Source organism: Mytilus californianus, unplaced genomic scaffold (genome assembly GCF_021869535.1).
Source record: "Mytilus californianus isolate M0D057914Y unplaced genomic scaffold, xbMytCali1.0.p SCAF_2, whole genome shotgun sequence".
NCBI lineage: Eukaryota > Metazoa > Mollusca > Bivalvia > Mytilida > Mytilidae > Mytilus > Mytilus californianus.
In genome coordinates, this window is record NW_026262668.1 from 79,127,925 (window position 1) to 79,150,213 (window position 22,289).

General features: G+C 32.3%; 1 protein-coding gene across 2 annotated transcripts; it reads right to left on the reverse strand.

Annotated features, from left to right (window-relative positions):
• Positions 1–732: 732 nt before the first annotated feature.
• LOC127728260 (uncharacterized) lies at positions 733–22,251 on the reverse strand. Of its 2 annotated transcripts, none has more exons than XR_007994062.1 (7): positions 22,233–22,251; positions 12,476–12,667; positions 12,081–12,155; positions 8,713–8,880; positions 6,021–6,167; positions 4,367–4,397; positions 733–3,879 (listed from the first exon to the last, which is right to left on the reverse strand). XR_007994062.1 is itself a non-coding variant. In XM_052235545.1 (7 exons), exons 1-7 carry the CDS (start codon positions 14,140–14,142, stop codon positions 3,729–3,731), a joined length of 804 nt encoding a protein of 267 aa, XP_052091505.1. In that variant the 5' UTR covers positions 14,143–14,248; the 3' UTR covers positions 733–3,728. The 2 variants fall into 2 exon arrangements, 1 of the variants encoding a protein (XP_052091505.1); XM_052235545.1 differs by lacking the exon at positions 22,233–22,251 and adding an exon at positions 14,103–14,248.
• Positions 22,252–22,289: the final 38 nt, after the last annotated feature.

Genomic DNA, 22,289 nt, shown 5'->3' on the forward strand with positions numbered 1-22,289 from the left:
GTGATATGGAACCTTGTAGTACAATTTCAGAAAGATCCATACACTTACACACAAGTTATTGTTATGAAACTAGAAAAATGCTTGTTTTTTGCCCCTTTTTTGGCCCCTAATTCCTAAAATTTTGAAGCAATTACCCCCAAAATCAATCCCAGCATTCCTTTTGTGATATGAAACCTTGTGGTACAATGTATGTCAGAGAGATCCATACACTAACACACAAGTTATGTCTGGAAGTTACAAAAATGCTTATTTTTGGCCCCTTTTTGGCCCCTTATTCCTTTACTGTTGGTACCATAACCCCTAAAATCAATCCCAACCTTCCTTTTGTGGTATTGAACCTTGTGGTAAAATTTCATAGAGATCCATTCACTTAAACTAAAGTTAGAGTGCGAAAACCAATGTGTCTTCGGACGACGCCGGACGACGCCAGACGACGACGACGACGACGCCAACGTCATACCAATATACGACCACAAAAATTTTTTTGCGGTCGTATAAAAAGCTGAATACTGATTTTGAGTGCAAGAAACGTGTTTCTTGAAATAGTAAATTGATAATGATTATACATCTCAACAGAGATACACTATCAATACTGGTTATATGATATCATATTTGTTTTTATATAAGATGTGTTATCTTCCCAGGGTCATGATATCAGCCTTACAACCAACAGGAAACATTCTGATAAAGTGGTATTTTAATCATGTTATGTGGAAACAAATTCAAAGAAAATTTCTTATCATAATATTTTATTTTTAATTTACTTCTACATGAATATATCACTGCATAAAAAAGATTTAGTTCCAGAATTGTCAAAATCAACTATGTACTTAATATCCACATTATACTGCAAATCAACAACTAAGATTGCTTAATACATAACATTATTCTTTTAGAGATACTAAATCTGAGAGCATTACTGAAAAAAATTAATTGTCGAAATGCTCATCTGGTGCAATAAAGTTGGTACCGTTTATATTATTACTGACATTGGGTCGATACCTCTGCTGGTGGACTGTTAGACCCCAGGAGCCAATTCTTCGATATTGTTCAAAATTCTTTGGATGTTTAAGATAAATTACGTGCTTATGATGGTCCTTTTGTTTCGGTTGACAGTTTTGACTTTTCAACTCTCCACACTACAATTCCACACAATCTTATCAAGCAAACGTTTTCTTATTTAATTAAATAGTCGTTTGAAAAAGCTGATTGCAAATTAATTTGCTGCAACTCATATCAAGCCTTATTTTCTAATGAGAAAAGTAAATATGCTGGATATATTTACTGGAGGTATGGGGAGATGATAGAAGCTGTATATGTTCTCCTTTACAAAATTTATTTACGTTTCGACAGGTAGTATGTTTTTCTATGAGCACCAATTGCGCCCCTATAAAGCAGACTTGTTCTTTTACTGATATGGATCTCAGTTTATGGCCAAACTAAGTAAAGACCCGTCTAAATTGCATTTAATTGATAGATTCATCAACACTTACCGTTATCTTGATGACATTTGTTCGTTGAATAATCAATAGTTTTCTTAATATGCTGCTGAAACTTACCCAAAAGGAACTTACTTCAAATAAATCAAAATAAACGGTAATAACCGTCCCTTTCTAGATTTATATACTTCAGGTTTACACGGGAAACTCTACTCAAAACTTTCCGACAAAAGGGATGATTTTTCGTTCCCTATTGCTAATTTTCCTTTTATCGACGGTGAAGTTCCGTTGGCACCATCTTACGGTGTTTTTATCACAACTCGATCGCTATGCCCGTGTCTGTAGTGACGTTTTGGGTTTCAATGAAAATAATTTATGTATTACTGGTAAATTATTGAGGCAAGGATTTCCTTACCACGATTCAATTTAGAAGTTTGGCTGTACCTGTAGAAGACTTATTACAAACGGAATAGCACATCCTAATTTTTACGGTGATGTTGTTTACCGAGCCCATAAATTTAGATATTCTAAAAGGTTAAAATTCAATTGTAGTTAGATCTTTAAATATTGTTTTAATCGATAAAAATATTGATTATCAGTAAATTTAAACCAAACAAATATTATTGTTGTACCCATACGTATATTCATGGTTATATAATCAGCCGATGCGTATATTTTGGCATTGCACAAGGTCATGTTCTTCTCTGACTGTTAATGACGTCTTTACACTAAGTCCATTGGATGTTGGGTATGTATTGATTGATATTTTAGTTTTAGACAAATGATTTTTTATTAGCTTTTAGTAACTGCGAGTACTCTCAGATCTGTACTGTATGTGCTTTGTATCGATTTGATGAGTTAAGCCTTTTTCCACTGGTTTTTATAGTTTGTTCTTATGGCATACTGTTACACAAGTGTCCCAGGTTAGGGGAGGGTTTTGGCGCCAGCAAACATTTTTTACCCGTCACATTCTGTGTGTGCATGTCCCAAGTCAATGGTTACCATTTGTTGCTATAAATCATATTTTTTTTCGTTTTTTTTTTGTACTTAAATCAAGCCGTTTGTTTTCTCGTTTAAATTGTTTTACATTTGTCATTTCGGGGCCTTTTATAGCTACCTATGCGGCATAGGTGTTGCTCATTGTTGAAGGCCGTACGGTCACCTATAGTTGTTAAACTCATTTGGTCTCTTAAGAAATATAAAGTACATTGGCATATTTTCAGGAAGTTGCCAATTTGCGAATAGAGGAATATTGTTGCACACAGTCATGTGATAATAACTTGAAGCAAATGAGTATACTTTCATACTAGTTAGCTAAGCTCATTTGTCGCAAAATATAGAATTAGGTTATCTTTTAGTGTTAAAATCATTTTATTGTGAAATTATAAGTTATTTACTATAAATTCGTGATAAAATACAAATAATGATTTGCTAATGTAATGATAATGAACTTGTATTGTCACGAGTTAGTTATTAATAAGGGTTGGGAGAGTATGCAAAGTGGTCTCAAAGTAAAAAAACAGGTTTATAATTTGTAAAATATAATTGTAATAAATATATGAACAATAAAGTATAAAAATCTGAAAATTACTACTTTACAGAACATTTAAACTAAACGACTTACAATTTTACAATTATAAGGACTTCTGATAAATGTACAGCTTTAGTTACTTATAAATAACTAATCCAAGAATTCAAATATAAAAACAAATATTCATCCTGAAACTTACCAAAACCTTTCCTAATGGACGAGCGTAGCGTGCGTTAATTACACTGTTAAAAAACAAATAAAATATTTTTCCATATTCGAATTCTTGGGATTTTTTTTGTTTTTTTTTTTTGTTTTTTTTTCGTAACATTGAATTTTAATGTTACTTAAATAGAAAGTTTACGGAACTATCCTTTTCTACTCGTTCTTACTACGTTTTGATGCAACTTCATATATAGATATAAGAAGATGTGGTATGAGTGCCAATGAGACAACTCTCCATCCAAGTCAAATTTAATAAAGTAAACCATTATAGGTCACAGTACGGTCTTCAACACGGAGCCTTGGCTCACACCGAACAGTAAGCTATAAAGGGCCCCAAAAAATTACTAGTGTAAAACCATTCAAACGGGAAAACCAACGGTCTAATCTATATAAAAAACGAGAAACGAGAAACACTTATGAACCACATCAACAAACGACAACTACTATATACATAACGTCAAACTATTATAATACATATATGAACAGTTATTGTCATATTTGTGTAAGAACACTCATCAATTAATGAGCAGATGAGCTTAAATTGCATAATCATAGACTGTTATTTCTGCTTTGTCGTAAATATGCGGTGGCTCAATGATAGATTTGTCGTAAATATGCGGTGGTTCAGTGATAGATTTGTCGTAAATATGCGGTGGTTCATTGATAAATTCATGAGTGCCTTCGTACCTAAAACAAATAAAAGAAGAAAACTATTAGATATAAGAAGATGTGGTATGAGTGCCAATAAGACAACTCTCCATCCAAGTCACAATTTGTAAAAGTACATCATATTGTTCTTTCCTGTCAATACCAGATGTATAAACATATTTTTCCAGTTATACGTCAGTTAATGTCGTTAGTCATATATAAATGTTGGTTGTTATTAAAGAATTTGGTATTGGTGACAGAAAGTCTATGTTAATATTACAAAATTCAAAGCCCATGCATACATACAAATACTTTAACACTAAGACACTAAGGTGACTGCATATTTAAGTTTGAAATAGAAATAAATACTACGAAAATTGTGTATCTGGTTGTAAAAATTGCGTATTGACCTATTATCTATCAGTAACTTAATCCAAAATTGAATTAAGACATCAAAAATAAAAAGAAGTTATATGATTAATACAATGAAAGCCTTTAGTTATTTTTTGTTAAGAAAGAAACTCACCATTTGCTGTCAGTTACGTATTTTCCTAGACCTACAAAACAGAGGCAACAGATACAAGGAGGTTATCAAAAATCGTAAGTCGAAAAAAAAAAAATTGCAATACTAAGCCCAAAAGTAAAAGAATACGAAAAGTGTAAAAAAAATCTACACAGAAAATTAAATATACAAACTCAACCAAAAACCAATGATGACGTCAGGTGTTCCTGAATGGTAAGTAGACCCAACTTCATTAATGGCACTCGTTGTGTTGCTCAATGAAAAGAAAATATTATGTGATAAGGCGCATTCTGTGATAAGTCATATTCGATGATGTCACAATCGAAGAAAGCACGACGGGATTGAGGCGACGACAATAAAAGCCTACACGTGGTCATATGTGAGAAACATATTCAATAATGGTCAACCAAATCATGATGGCGTCCGTTAAACTTTCGAAGCGTGATTTAACATTACCGTTTGGAACACATTGTTCAATAACTTCATTGTAAGGAGCAACATATTAAGGAAATCATGATAGGAAATATACAGGCGCCGATGTAATGTTGCTGCAAACGTAACAGCGTGTGATATTAAATGAATTAAGTAGCACATCGGAGAGGATAAAAACACGAAGAACGTCAGCAAACACCACACTCAAATGAAAAATGATGAATAGACAAATAACATTCCACATCCACTTCACATTAAACAAAACATGAACCCCATTATATTCTGGCGTGAATGTAGTTGCTCCAGAGCGGTAAGCATTTCCTTCTCCGCAAATGACAACTGGCGTGAGTAAAATCGTGTAGCATGATGCATCAATCTTCAAATATCTTATTTTTTTATTATGTTTCAAAATTAAAGACTCATAAAATGTATCGTGGGTTATCACATTTTTGAATTAGAATAAGGAACACTCATAACGACAGTATTACGTTGAACCAGTGAAGGAAAAATATGAACATGTACTGTGGTGTAACATGTTGTAGTAACTGTTGTTAGATCTGAGTGTAAAGACTAGTTAATGTATCATAGGTTAAATTTGCTTATTTTTTTTCTGTGAAAGTTACAATTACAAACTTAAGCTAATCGGCCACTAATTGATACCACTGATAAGATATTTTTCAGTTATTTAAAAACTTGATCAGCATCTGGTAATCTGTTCGTTGTTTCTTAGTCTAAATTATGTAGTAGAAATTGAGTGAAACGTAATGGTATTCTTCCCTCACGCTTTTTTGCTACACAGAGTTTTGTTTATTATAAGCAGACATAAACACACATACATCTTATTGAACTTCTTCAAAGGATGGGGTATACTGGTTAAGTTTGTCCATCTATCTATGTATAAGTCAGTCTTTCTGGCCATCCTATACAATGTGTGTCGTATTTTTATTAGAAACTACAATTCAATGCATTCTGAAATTTTGATTCAAGCTACACGTGAGTGTGCTTTACCATGCGATGAATTTTTACTTTCTGTTTACCTAATACATTTAGTTGTCCATCGCTGCGGATCGTAAAGTGGTATAAATGTTTGCTGCATTATTTTGTTTGTTTACAAGTACACTGAAATTTACTCAATATCTCCTTCCTTAAGTTTTTTCATCACAGAAGATAAATATTAGAAAAGGACGAGACAAGTTTTTCTAATTCACTTTAAATCATAATTTACCAGTGTCTTCTGAAGTGGTAAGCAACTTGTCTTTTGGAGTTTGCTTTGGTTTGCGGCATTTCAAAATGGCACCAACAACGACCAAAGTTACCAAGATAGCTAGAATAACAGCGCCTGCTATAATCATCCATTCGTAGAAGTTAAAATCTAAAAGTTATGCAAAGGAATAATTAATACATTACGGAACAGCATAGCATCAAAGTTACGTTTTGTCAAAAAATGAAAAAAATATATACATTATGTATGCACCTCTTACTGAAAAGAAAATGAATATGGACGTTACCAATTGATATAAAATGAAATGTAATATGTCAATATGAATTGTGTCAAAACATGTCTCCAGTTTAAATGATGTTGGGATACCCTCAACCTTTGTTAATGAATGGGAAATATTGAATTTTAAATATCACGTTAAATGAAGTTGATCATAAGGTCGAAGTTCAAGGTCAATACAATGGTCACGACACATGAAAATCCAGTGACACATTGCCTTGAGATGATTTTGATTTTAAATATATTATATTCATTAAGATATGAAAAGGATTGCGCAACAGGCAAGCCTATAAAAGCTCTCTGAGTCTCCATACTACATGTACAAGTTATAAATCAAGTATTTACAACTGTAGTTAAAATAATTTAATATAGCAGAAAATGCATGCTACTTATGAGCACAGACAAACAACTACATATTTACAGTGTTAATTACTAAATGTATAGTATATTTAAGTTTGTAGGCAATTACTCATTATGTATTCAAGTACCTTGAGACATGTAAATATCCTTTATAAGTCATAAGAAATAAATATATAAGGTTTGGAAGAGACAGTAAGCTTACTTAAGTGAAATAAATGAAGAAGGAAAGAAATGAAATGAAAAAATAAGCACTAAATAAAACAAAAATTAAAAAATGTCAAACAAAACGGTGAGTGTCACTGATATATTTCTGAACAGATTTGAAAATAGCAATATTTATATCATAAGAAAATAATCTGTCATCCAAAAATCTGTTTCCAAAAAGTAATAAGTCAATATGTATGTCAACATTATCATCAACAATTGAGTAAATGGAATCAAGTAAGATCTGTCTTACATTGAGATGATTGACACATATGTCATAAAATGTATGTTAAAAGCTTATGTCAAATGATTAAAATGTTATGTAACAGACACGGCTGTACGAGAATAACAGGAACAACAACATGACTTAAGGGAGAGCAATAAAAGTAGGCCTCTTTGCGCATGTTTCATCCTGATTTGATCTAGTCGATTTCCATGTAACGTCTTTATGATGTCATACGTATTAGACCTTGCCATAAAAAATCTAACCCAGACTTATCAATGTTATCATCAACAACCCGATGTTCATATGCTTGACCCGAACTTATCAATTCTTCTTACAGTCTTCGACTGGTTACTACAATCTATGATACTAAACATGAAAACCGCACATATAAAACCCATAAATAGATAGTTACATTTTCCTTCTCTATATTTTGTAAAATATCAGATGCTCAACAAAATACGAAGCTACTCTCAATTGCCAAAAAAACCTTTTGAGACCCTTACAAATCACTTCAGGCTTATGATTAAAATTAAATAAGATTGGAATGAAAAAAAAATTCTTCATGTACAAGCAAAAACTGTTGTTTATTCAGGTCTCTCTCTCTCTCTCTCGATCGATCGATCTCGAAGAATTGTATATTGGAATTCGAAACCTATGCTTAGAAAAGAGAGGCTAAAGATACCAAAGGGGTATTCAAACTCATAAGTCGTAAACAAACTGACAATACCATATAAATAGAAACGAAAAACGACCAAAAGACAAGCAGCAGTACACAGAACACAACATAGAAATCTAAAGACTGAGCAACACGAACCCCACCCAAAAAACCGGAGGTGATCTCAGGTGCTCCGGAAGGGTAAGCAGATTCTACTCGACATGTGGCAGCCGTCGTGTTAAAGCTAGCAGTTTGACCATTAAAAACCTTTTTATCCAAAATATTAATGCTTCCAATTTGCTCTCAAATAAATTTTTAAATTATTGCTTCAATACTGTCTCGCATTACAAAATGTTTTTGTATTGTATTTTTTTTGTGTGTTAAATATGATAGCATTATGTATTGATTGAAAATTTGTTTTAGTAGCATGTTTAATATGAAACAAATTCTTGGTAATAAAACAATACCGTTTGAAAACAAATCAATGACATGCTTTATTTTTCATACCATTTATAAATAAAATTCCAATATAAGTTACCATAAGAGTACAAAATAGGATTGTTTTAGTATCATATTAACATATTATCATCCTGATATACATCTATTCTTCAGTAGACATTAAACACCATTAATATTCATCTTTGTTAAATCAAATAGACTGAGTGTAAAAAGGATATATGGGATATTATACGCATAACCTTATTTTTTTTTATCAGAACTCCACTTCAGAACATTTACATATTCCACAATACTTCCTTTCTCTATATCATATTTTGTTATCAATTCAAATAAGTTACACACAGCCTTTCACTCATAAAAAAAAAAACATCAACTTGTGTGCAAATGTTCAATACTCATGTATGTGCTATATAAATACAATCATGTAGTAAACACTTATATAATACTGTAAAGAGACAAATAGCTTTTTGGAAAAGCTAATACTTGTTTAGCCTTACCAATCAAGTTGATCTTACCAATTTCCTGCTTCGTTGACTTTCCGTTTGTGTTTTTACGTGTGTGGTCATCTGAATATTTTATAAGTGGGTATGGTATACCCCTGTCAATGAGTTTGCCTGCCGGATGTGAACATGCAAGGATCCCTGTCGGTCTTGAACATTGAACTGATCCAGGATTCTCTCCATCTAAAGTGGCAAATAAATAGAAAACGTGAAATGTGAGTCCAAACGTACGAAAGTACAAAATGTCTTGCAGTTAAGAAGTAATCTTTATTGTGTGCATGCGTTATCAAATGTTTACTCTTAGAAGCATGAAATATAATTATTACTAATTATTTTTCATTAAAATAGTCTACAAATTAGTTTGTATATAATTTTGTCATATTTTGGCTAATTTATCAACTAATCGGTTTGAGCAATTTTCATAATTCAGTATATGTTCATGTTTCTCCTCTGAAACAACTGCATCAAATTGGATCAAACAATGGTGAGAAAAATGTATGGAATTTAATGCAGCAAAATTACACATTTCGGTGAACGTAAAAAACATGCAATTATTGCTTTTATTCGGTCAATTTTTCAACTTTCTTCTATGAATATCAAAATAAGGAGATATGGTATAATAGCGAATAAGAAAAATATCCTTACAGACCAAAGAACAACAGGGCTTCAACAAAAAGCAAAACCCATATAGTATAGTAAGCTATAAGAACCCCAATCATGACAAATGTGAACAGAACCAACGTTCTGGTTTATTTTAGAAACAACAAACGAAAAACAAATAAAGATATGACAGACAGCTTCATTTTATATACCTGAAACGTCATGAAAATAGACAGATTTCGGAAGAAAAAGACCGGGATTCCGAATAACATGCTGATCCGATGGTATAAAAGGTGGCAATTTTGTCACATAAGTAACCAACGCAGCATATCGAAAACTATTGGTCCTCCTGTTTAAAAAAAAACAGCTCGCCAACCAGATCGAATTATTGAAGAAACAATATATAAAAGTTCTAACTATTTCTCAATTCATAGCCATGTTCTATATTCCAATTTGTATTGTTTTGGGTGTGTCTTCTCTTTTTAACAGGTCAATTAAATCTACCAAGAATTTATTTTTAAAAGTTTATATGCATACAAAGAGGCATAGATCATACACGTATACAGGTCTTCATTTAGCCTTATTGAAAAAAAGTTTTATTTTCTCCTGTGAAACTCTGGTTTAATTGTGAGTACATTCGGCAGGAATATAACGTGCAATATCTGAAGCCCTCTTCATGAAAATTTTATTTGGTTCTAAATGAACGAAAACTTGATTGATAGAATCAAGTTTTAATTCTGAGTAATACAACAAATGAATAAGTCAATTTCATATATTTATATTAAAATAAATGCTGCGCTGATCATATCTTTCACTAGGGTCAACTAAGAGATAATGTTCATTTTAGTTCAAGTGTTTTTATTCTCTGTTACTTCTCTGTGATAGAAAAGAAAGATCTGGTTCAACCAAAACGTTACTTCTATTTTGCATAGAAATACAATATATCAGAAATTTGAATAAATATCTCAACAACTGAAGACATACAATTTTTACTTCAATGTTATTATCAAATTGGGCGTTCCATATTGTTCACTAATATTAGCCAAAGTTTAACACTACCAGTGAATTAAATAATTTTCGAATAGAATTAAACTGTACATTTTGCTTTTAAAATAGTCCCTTTTGTATATAAACTCGAATATTTTAAAGTGTTGGCATACGTATAGCCAATTTGTTGATTTATGATCACTAGAAACTAAGTCAATTACCGGTAGGTTCTATTTCAGCATAAAATACTGGTTTTTAATATTTCGATAGGAACAATACATGACTGCTTTGTGATGGATAGCAAGGATGCCGCTGGAAGTGACTTTAGAGTACCGGCGAATCCTTCATGCTTAACAGAAGATGCTACTGTCCCCTATCGAAGCTCTTGCTTAGAATTTATGAGACTTCGAACGTGTTAGTTCCCATTTTGTCTGTGTATATATATCTGTACATATGACATAACTGTACATCGGTACATTAAGATATGAGTAATTTATACAATATTGTATTATGACGTCCCAATAATAACTATAGATATTTCTTTTATGTAATAATAACGATAGAAATTAATAGTCTTTATTATTCCTCACTGTATAATTGAATAAATCTATTGGCTAATGAAAGATCACGTGGTGCGAATTCATTCGGATTTTTGTCCAAATAGGCAGGGTCGGTCAAATTGTACCGTCCGGTGAATAATATAAAAATAAGGAGATGTGGTTTGCCAATGAGACAACTATCCACCAAAATTCAAATGAAGTGGATGTAAGCAATTATAGGCAACCGTACGGCCTTCAACAATGAGAAAAACCCATACCGTATGGTCGGCTATAAAAGGCCCCGACATGAAAAATATGAAATAATTCATTGACAAAAATAACGGCCTAATGTATAACAAAACAGTTTACGAAAAACAAATATGACAGACATGAACCAACGACAATCACTGAACTACAGGCTCCTGACTTTGGACAGAAACATAAAGAATGTGGCGGGGTTAAACATGTTTGTGAGCGCTCAACCCTTCCCTAACCTGGACAGTTGTGTAACAGTACAACATAAGAACAAACTATAAAAATCAGTTGAAAAGGCTTAACTCATCAGATGGATACAAATAGAAATACATCTAACAAAAACATAAAGTGGGCGTGGATGGGTACTTATACATCCCAAAAACCAAAAGACACTAAGTACAGATCTGAGAGTACTCGCAGTTACTGACAGCTAGTTCAAAGCCAATAACTACTAATAAAAAAAATAAACACGTCATTAATAGTCGGAGAAAAACATGAACTTGTGCAATGCCAAACTACAAGTATCGACAGATTGTGCAGATACCGTGAAAGTACATATGTGTAATATTTAATATGGTTTTAATTCAATGATAACAAAATCAATATTTACACCAATAAAAACAATATTCAAAGATTGTTGAATAGGTAACCTTTTAGAATAAGTTTATTTAAAAGATTGATAAGTTTACCCGGATCGTATCTAAATTTCCGGGCTCGGTTTACAACATCACCGTAAAATTTAGGATGATAACCCTATTATTCACCGCCGATGAATATTTATTACAGGATTATTCACCGGACGAATATTTTTTTCATTATTTGTTAATAACATAAGTAATACTTGATGATTTTTTTTCTAATTGTCTTTTTCCAGAGGCCAAATTGAATGCCAGCATTTGTTCGGTATAATAAAACAGTAGAGGGTTAATGCTTCATAGTCTCAACACAAAAATGTGTATAATTCTATTGCTTTAACCTTTCATTAAAATTGTAAATTCTCACCATTACAAAAGAACCACAACTTTTCCCTGCAGGGTTTCCAATAGCTACCGTATACATAACACATTCCATCAGGCTCTATAAAAAGAGTACGTACATGCATATAAATTGTTATTGTTCAAATGCTTCATGTCAGCATTAAGAACTTTTTTGTTATTTTGAAAAATCCGTTTCCATTTAAACTTTTCATATACCTTTATAATTCTACAAAGAACAAAATACAAATGAAAACAAATCAAATTTCCTTAGAAATGGATAATATTAAAATTTTATCGTGGAACTGAATTGACCAATAGTTAACGCAAATATCAGTTTCTACATTAAATTATTTTCTCGTTGATAGTTGGAAGTAGCTATAATTTACAACATTATAGAATATCTTTGTTTTTAATACTTACTTTCCGAACCTAAATCTGGATCTGTCTGTTTTCTCTTATACCATACGTCACAATTGGTTAGCATGCACCTATTTCTTGCTAGCATGGCATCTGATAAGTTTGACAAAACACTATTGTTTTTGGAAGCGCAGTAATCTAGCGCGTCAATGTAGTCAAATGTTTGGTTAGGTAGGAATAACAGGCATGAAATACCTACAATATATAATGCATTTTTTACTAAATGAATCTTATATATATATATATGAATACCCATTTAAACCAAACATCTTTCTATAATGTAAAACGATAGAAGTATACTTGTAGAAATATGATTTTGTTTTTCTATATAAATGTTAAGATGGAAAACCACATGTTGTTCCAAACAGATGTAATGACTTTTTAATAATGGAATGGCGGCTGAAAAATCCAATATGATGACTTGGATACTGAAATTGTAGGAGTGTTGGAAATAACCAATATATAATGTATATTAGCTGTTTATTTGGCTCCGATTACTCTGTTCTACGTCTTTTCTCTCGTGATATAATACATTTGTACGTAGTTATAAAATTAATAGCCAAACAAACTGCTGATTTTAATCAGATTGAAAAAAAGAGAATATCACCAATAAAATATTCAGCCGGCTCGAATTTAAAAAAAAAATCATATTTATAATAGGTTATGGAATCATCTCTGAACTTTTTGCAGGTTTTAACGAACAGTCTTCAGACATTAAAATTACGGATCAATTTATCTAATTACACAATTTCTCGTTATTTCAGGTCTCGTTTTGCCATTGGAAGAATTCTTTACTTGTTTCTCGTAAAACTCGTATAACTGTTTATACCATATATCTTCAAATTGAAAATTTTCTGCAGTAATTTAATTTAACTGTTACCCATTTTAACAGGTATATGAAATGAGATATGTGTCCTTAAAAAAAACGAGATTATGGGATGAAACCAAAAATGAAAGAGGAAAATATAAAACAGAATTCTTACTACCTGACATTACAATCATGAAACTTTGCTATTCTAAAATTTGAAGGTAAAAAATATCGTCCCAGCTGTACACTCTTCTTTGTCAAATTAATTTAAGTAAGACTTTTAAAACTTAATCTTGGAATTTGTTGTTATTGACGTAATGACCGTCAACATGATTTCAATTTTTAACAGGGATCAGCAGCAAGAAAGAAGATGACATTTGCCACGAACTGAATGTGTATATTCAGAAAACTGAAATGAATGATCAATATCTTTGCACGTGGTTCCTCAATTATTTACCAAACTATAATTGTAGGGTTTTTTTTTCTCTCTTTTTCTCCGTCACCGGAGGATAAAAATATTAAAGATTGAATTATAACTATTTTCTATATACTATTGTTTCAAAAGACATTCTGAAATAAAATATAGTATCATGGTCATGTATTTAGTTTTCAATTTTATTTTCAATGGCTTGTTAAAAAACTGTATGTTTTACTTGGGTGATATATTTTCATATAAATGCTGAAAATGCGTAACAAACTATCATACCCTAACACAACATCTAATTTAACTTTTTCTACAATAATTGATCAAAATAAAAAAAAAAAGAAAGAAATAAGTAAAATGTGTTGTCTTTTAGATATACAAGAATCTATAAAACCAACCTTGGAAAAAAGAAACAAATTGAATCCATGCTATTTCCATATTTAGACCTCTAATTCTGCCGATAGAATATGTCTTGGTACAATATTTGATCACACAGGAACTATACAGTAATATTATATAAAATGCATCAAGTCAAATCACCAACAATTAATAATTGTTGTTTCCTTTTCGAAACGGGAAGTTTTTAATTCAAATAATACTATTATAATAATTTCAACGAAATATATTGTACAATTTCCGTTATAATGTTTCAATTGAAAAACTTAATTGTTTTGTTCTTGTGACTCTTATATCCATTTGTTTCACTTTCACAAGATATGGATGAACTTAACAGAGACTTTCAAAAACTCTCCTATCAACACCAAATCCGATAAAAAATAAAAAAAATAAGATTTAATTAAGGACAACCACTAAGAAGATTACTGGTTTTGGACAAACACACGAACATCCGTCTTGTTAAACCCTCCCTCCGTTTACTCTCTTATAGAGGTATAGCAAAATGTAAACATACGAATGTACAATAAAACCAATTCAGAAAAAGCTCTTATTCTATAATATCGATATAGAAATATTACCAATATAAGTAAAACATTACTACTTAAAATCGTAGTAAAAAAATACTCGCAGTCACTGAAAACAAACTCTAAATCGTACATATGTTTATATAGAAATCGTGACTTCGTACACTTTTATATCAGAGTCTATATGAATAGAAGATTAAAGATACCATACAGCAAACACATGAACAGTATGTTAATACACTATCACGTAAAATTCCAAATCTTAATAGTCAAAAGTTCAATACAAGGAATACAAAAAATTATTCTAATTTTTTTTCAAATTAGGAATAATTATTAACCTCCAAAATACAAGAAAATTTTTTTTTACAAATTCTAAGTAATGAATAAATAATCTTCATTGAATAGATATAAGAAGATGTGGTATGACTGCCAATGAGACAACTCTCCATCCAAGTCACAATTTGTAAAAGTTACCTAAGATGTCACAAAAACACGTGCATATTAGAAAAAAAACTGGGAAACATAAAACCAAAAACAAGGAAATAATGAAATGTAACGATCAAGGTAAGCGAAATTTATCAAGTTTATCCAGAACTTTGGGTATAACATTTCCGTAAGAACTTATATAATATCAAGTTCAAAATGCTAGGATTTTGTTGGCAATTGGAATACCTTCAGATTGATCAATTACATTTGTATGTTAAGAAAAATCTTGGTTACATAGAAAGCTTATGTCGTAACCAAAAATTGAGATAAAAACCTCAGCGTGAAACAAGATGACGACTTTCATGCATAACCCGATTTATTTTACCATGCCCTCTTGTATTCATCAACATGCATCCCTTAAGTCTTAATATAATCCCTGTCTTACAACGAAGTCCGTGTTTGTTCCAAGACGAATACTAAGTTTTAGTATTTCTCTTTCCGTCCTAAAAGAATCCCCATAGGTTCCTGTAAATGAATGTCTTCTCTCAATTCAATCGCTTTTTATATAACTTTATTACTATTCATATATTTTGGTAAGGTTAATGTCGTTCAATCTTTAGTTTACTTTCGTGTACTGTTTTGTGTGTTGTTCGTCTTTCCTTTAATTTGATCATTTTGCTGTCTGTCTTTCGTCGACTTTTTTTTATTCCTATTATTTGTTTCTTATTAAATTTTTTTCAGCATTAAGGCTTTGCTCTTTGTTTATTTGTTGTCAAGGTGCTTTCTTTTATTTTTAAAGTTTATGACAAGATTTTGAAACCAATGAAGAAGAACTAGTAATTACATAAACAAATGACTGAGATATAATGGATGAACGAGGGTGAATGATATCTGCTGAATATAGACCTATGGGGAATTTATTTTTCAGGAATGGAGTCAATTACCTGAGGTCAACACAATAACTGTTGGTTTGTATTTCCACCCGACCTACAGTATTATAATTACGGCCAAAACGTACAATAAAAAAAACCAAACCTAACTAGTTTAAATATTCCATTGGTATCTTCCCCATCCAATAGTTTGAATATTCCATTGGTATCTTCCCCACCCAATAATTTGAATATTCCATTGGTATCTTCCCCAACCAATAGTTTGAATATTCCATTGGTATCTTCCCCACCCAATAGTTTGAATATTCCATTGGTATCTTCCCCATCCAATAGTTTGAATATTCCTTTGGCATCTTCCGCCTCTCTTTTAACAACCTTGATTTTTTTCACCACGTGACAGCAAATCCATGTATTCTTTATTTGCCATACCATATTTTATGTGTTCTAGTGAAACATTTTTATTTCTATTCTGAGACATTCTATTTAGTATTGATATGTTTTATCTTTAAGTCTATTTAGTATTGATATGTTTTGTCTTTAAGTCTATTTAGTATTGATATGTTTTATCTTTAAGTCTATGTAGTATTGACGTGTTTTATCTTTAAGTCTATTTAGTATTGATATGTGTTATCTTTAAGTTTATTTAGTATTGATATGTTTTATCTTTAAGTCCATTTAGTATTGATATGTTTTATCTTTAAGTCATAACTCTCCTCAAGTATTCAAGTAATTATATTCCAATATTTAGGTTTGATTTGTTAATGTTTAGGTCAACTGCTGACATAATTTATGAAAAAATGTCAACAAGAGTGTATATATATATATATAAACAACACTGCGAAGAACATCTAAAAACTCTTACTGGCGTGTTCAACACTCTTTTGAATAGCTGCAAAGAAGATCTAACATCGGACAACTGTGATGCTATCAATGCTCGCCTTAGATCAAAGCTACCATACAATCCCAAAATTTTAGTGAAAGGCAGAAAAGACAATTCCGCAGGGATGGCATTGAATACATGAATCCTTCTTTACCATCTGTGGAAAAGAAGAAAAGAGTACGACGCTTCAAACGTAGGCCACAAGAGACTAACTCACCCTCCAATATTGTGGTCAATCTTTCCAAACACCAGTTGACGGAAGCTGAAACATCTCTTCTCTTGAGATGCCATAATTTCTGTCCTCTACCTGACCCTATCAATGAAACTAAATTGTCGGAAAACCTTGACAATTTTGCCAAAAGTCTCCACATTATTATATTTCGCGTCGAAGGAAAATAACAACAGAAGCTCGGATAGTGACTCAGAAAATTCAGAAGACGAGAACAATTATAAATTATCAAAAAAAAGTACTTGGATCCCTAAACCGAGCAAAAATGCCACCTTGGAGTCATTTATTGACAATTTTAAGTCGGACATGATTAGAAATACCAGGAAAAAACAATAAACCTTTTGACAATCTTACCCATGAAGAACGAACTGCACAGCCTAACTTACGATCCAACGACAATGTCGTCATTAAACCTGCAGACAAAGGCAGTACAGTGGTTGTCATGGATAAATCTGCCTATATTCAAGAGGCTGAACGACAACTTGGCGATGCAAGGTTCTACCAAAAACTAGACTCTGATCCTACAACATATTTTAGCAGAGAAATACCTGATAGTTTGGTAGAAATGCACGACGATGGTTTCATCGATGAAAACACTCTTGAATATTTGAAACCAGAAAATTCAAAACCGGGCAGATTTGATCTTTTACCAAAAATTCATAAGGCCAATAACGCAGGAAGACCTATTGATTCAGCGAACGGTCATCCGACGGAAAAAATCTCGGAATTCGTTGACTTCGTCAACATGTTGAAGACTTACCATCTCACATCAAAGACACAACCGATTATCTTAGAAAAATGCAGGCCTTAAATCCACTTCCCTCCGACACGACACTTGTCTCTATGAACGTCACCTCCCTCTACACGAATATTCCACATGCAGATGGCATTGATGCATGTAAAGTTTGGGATTCCCGACCAGTAAAATATCCACCTACTGAATGCCTGGTCAAAATGCTCACGCTGGTACTAAAGAACAACAACTTCACCTTTGATGGAGATCATTATCTACAAGTTAATGGAACTGCTATAAGTACAAAAATGGCTCCATCATATGCCAACATATTTATGGGCAAATTAGAAAAACAACTCCTTGAATCTTCAATCGAAAAACCGCTTTCCTGGTTTCGATTTATAGATAATGTGGATATGAAATGGAATAAAAGTGACGAGGATTTAGATACATTCATCACTCATGCCAACAACATACATCAAAGTATCAAATTTACTCATGAGAGATCTAAATCCAAAATCACCTTCCTCGATACTTTCAGCTCCCTTACAGATGGCATTATATCCACAGACCTATATTCTAAGCCTACTGATACTCACCAATACATGTCCCCTAAAAGTTGCCATCCTGCTCGTTGTACTAAGAGCATCCCGTACAGTCAGGCAAGCGAATATGTTCCAACACAGAAACAACTAAAAAACGACTGAGTCAACTCGAAACCCGCTTGAAGAGAAGGGGCTATAAACACCGAACTATTCAAAAAAGTTTTCAGAAAGCGGAAACTATTCCAAGGAGTAAAACTGTGAGAATACAAAGATAAAAAGAAAAATGAAAGAACTCCATGCGTTCTTACTTACCACCCATCTCTCAAAAACAGCTTCGATGTCATTCGTGAGTTTTGGAAAACAGTTGAAAAGAATTCCAAATTATCCAAGATTTTTCCCGAGCCCCCCCCCCCCCCCCCCCCCCCCCCCCCCCATGATAGCTTTTATGCAACCCAATAGTCTGCAGAACCTGCTGGTGCGGGCTGACGTGTCTGATCATAGGATTACTTCTGGAGAATGTCGTTCGAGTGATGAAAAACGCTGCAAATGCTGCCTACATATGCATCACTCATCAACTTTTCACAATAAGGCAATCGAAAATAACTATAGGATATTTTGCAATGTAACCTGCAAAAGTATGAATGTTATTTACATTCTAGAATGTTCGGTTTGTGGCCTCCAATATGTTGGTGAGTCAAAGCAGCCTTTCCACAAACGCCTCAATGGCCATAGCAGTGATATCTCTAAGATAGTCAGCATTTCAGACAGTCGGGTCATAAATATGATGACTCCCAGTTAGTCAGCATTTCAGACAGTCGGGTCATAAACTTGATGACTTTAACCGCATGAAAATCCTAGTGATTGAACAGAACATTCACTGGAGTGATGCCCAGCGACAAGTTCGTGAAAGCTTTTGGATAAAGGAACTAAATGTACATCATCCAAACGCCATTAATAAGAAATACTAGCAGTTTTATTTTACACTCATTTTGGGATGTACATATTCACAGTCACGTCTATTTAGTATCGAGTTTTGTTTTATATTATGATGTTCAAGATTTGGGATTAAATCAATAGACCAAAACTTACCTGTATCATTGAGCTATTTTTACACATACAATTAGTATTGTTAAAATTACTGACACTGACGAAGGCTATTTGTTAAGCCGAAATATATGTCAACACGATTTTAAAACATCATCTACGTATATTACCAACTTATATTAGTACCGTTGTGCAAATCTTTAGACTTATATATACCCCCGTATATCGGGTTTTTTTCGCGTGTGTTAAATTTTCGCTTTGTTCGCGGCATCTAAAGAAACGCGAAAATTTGACCCCGCGTAAATTTCCCTGAATATTCCTTGATTTATCGCTGTCTAAACGTTTCACATATTATACTGTTAATTGTCGAGTTTACACGAAATTGATATGCAAACTCATTTCACCCTAAAGGTGAAATTACAATATCTTAAAAATCAGTCTTTTGTGTTTCGGCAGATCACAAAAGTGTGCATCATTAATTGAGATCTCTGTTTTCATAATAATTAAATTAACTAATCATACATGTCATCCCATTGTGACAACACAGCAATCAGTGACATGTCCAAAAAAACGTTACGGTAATTAGCGACGATCAATTGAGTGTTGTCATAACTCAAACCGTACGTGTATTTTGGTTTGAAGCACTCGTATTTATTTGTTATCGATTCTCTATCAGTCAAACAAGTTTATGTTGTTTACATGTACATCTTTAACAATTCAATATGGTGATTTTTTCGCGTGTAAAGCCAACACGAAAAAAAACCCGATATACGGTATATATATATACAATATGTAAAAAAAAAATTTATATAAAAACATATTTATAAATTAATCAGATTTGAAAGGAACAATCTGTTTTACTGCTTTTTTGTGGTCTTAACAATATTGGAAGGTCTTAATCAAATGAATTAATGCGGTTCCGGTTCACAACAAAATTTTGAATTCCTTGTTTTCCTATGTTGTTTGTTTGCAGTTCGATTGGCATTTACTTCGCATCCTCTATCATTGCTTTGTACCATTTTCAAAAATCATTACAGGGACTTTATTATATAGACATTAAATGATATTTTTAAACATCCGTTGTCATATATATATTTTTGAAAATCAAACATCCTGTCAGTTTTACATGTATAATCGGTGTGGGCATGGTTTCCTGCAGGAAAATTATTTTTTACGAGGTGACCTTGAAAAAAAAATACTACGTCGCTGTACAGGCATGTTTAATTTCCATAGAAAAGAATGAAAGTGTGTCACAAAGCAATTAATCTAGCATAAGATTTTCCTGTATATTAAATATTCTATGAAGTACGGCAACCTATATCAGAGTGTAGGACGGCATGGAGGGTAACTACTCTGAGATTTGCGTTCTGCTAGCATTCTTTTTAAAATATGTAATACATTGTTTATTGATTTGATTAATATTTCAATTGGTTTACATGCATTGAGTCCGTCAAATCAATAAGCAATAATAATTTGTGTTTTTGTCATCTTTGATATCGTTAGGAGTAGATTGTTTTTCCTATACTGATTTATCTTGAACGTTTTGTTAGTTCACTGGTCGAAAGTTGATACTAAAAGAACCTAGTTTTATCCCTCCTCCTAATTCCAGTGGCCGTCCTAAATCAGGAACCTCATTAATGGATTTCTTATGTCAAATACCATTGTTTTTTTATTAGACAAATCTGGCGTAGAGGGCAATTGTTTAATTGCTTCTGTTTAATTTATTCACAAATTTTGTAGACTCCGGATGATTTGGGGCTTGACATATTGTATGGACATTTGTTTTTTATTTGCTGTTTAAGAGAGGCTAGAAATACCAAAGGCATAATCAAACTCATAAGTTGACAACAAACTGACAATTCTATGGCAAAAAAACGAAAAACGACGGAAAGACAAACAACAGTGTACAAAACACAACATAGAAATTAAGGACTGAGCAACACGTACCTCACCAAAACCGGGTGTGATCTCAGGTGCTCCGGAAGGGTAAGCAGACCCTGCTCTATTAATGGCACCCGTGTTGCTCATGTAAGTACAAACCCGGTGATAAGTCTAATTTGGTAGGTCACATTCGAGGAAAAAAGGACAGGATTGTGTTTACGACAATTGGAACATATTTGTCGTCATCTGTGAAACTGACATTCAATAACGGCCAGCCAACTTGTGATGGCGGCCGTTAAATTTTCGAAAGAATGATTTGTATGAATGTATGTTGCCTTCTAGATGTCTTGTGTGTTGTTTGTTTTTTCGTATTGCGGTTGTCTCATTGAGTGTGCATTATTGTTTTTCTATTTACAGAGGATATTATCATTTAATTTATTTCAGTCTTATATACATTATTTTGTCAAATTTCACACAGAAATTGAAATTTTAACAATATTTGATGTTGATAGTGAACTGAATGATATTTTACGGAAAGACGTCTTATGGGAAATATTTTGACATTTTGAAGGTATATCGGGCATACTTAAGATGAATAATTTCTTTTAAAAAATCTACAAATACTCATGAATTTCTAAATATTAGTTATTGTATTTTACTGACGCATAAAACATATACAACATAGAAAGTGACTATCAACATAAGAGCATGGAGCTTATATGTAGTACCATGATAAAAATAATTTCAAAATCATAAATATGTACATGTATAGCTGTTCAGATCTCCCAAAAAGATGCCAATTGCAACCACACAATGTCAAATCTGAAAACTAGTTGTAACTTTACAACTTTAAGACTTGAAAGTTTTATTTAGATTTAGCACATTGATTAATAAATCAACGTTAGTTTGTTAAAAAAAATAGTGACTCCTTTTTATTCTTATAATGCACAAAAATTATGCGCAAATAAAATACAACTGACCCAATGTATCCGTTACACAAACTTTAACAATTGTTTTCATCGGAAACGTCGGAAACA

Coding starts and splice junctions, on each gene's coding strand:
- LOC127728260 (XM_052235545.1), bottom strand. CDS start 14,142: ATGGAAATAGCATGGATTCAATTTGTTTCTTTTTTCCAAG. Junction 12,668..14,102: donor ATTTGTTTCTTTTTTCCAAG/GTTGGTTTTATA, acceptor TATATATTGTAG/GTATTTCATGCCTGTTATTC. Junction 12,156..12,475: donor TCCAGATTTAGGTTCGGAAA/GTAAGTATTAAA, acceptor CTCTTTTTATAG/AGCCTGATGGAATGTGTTAT.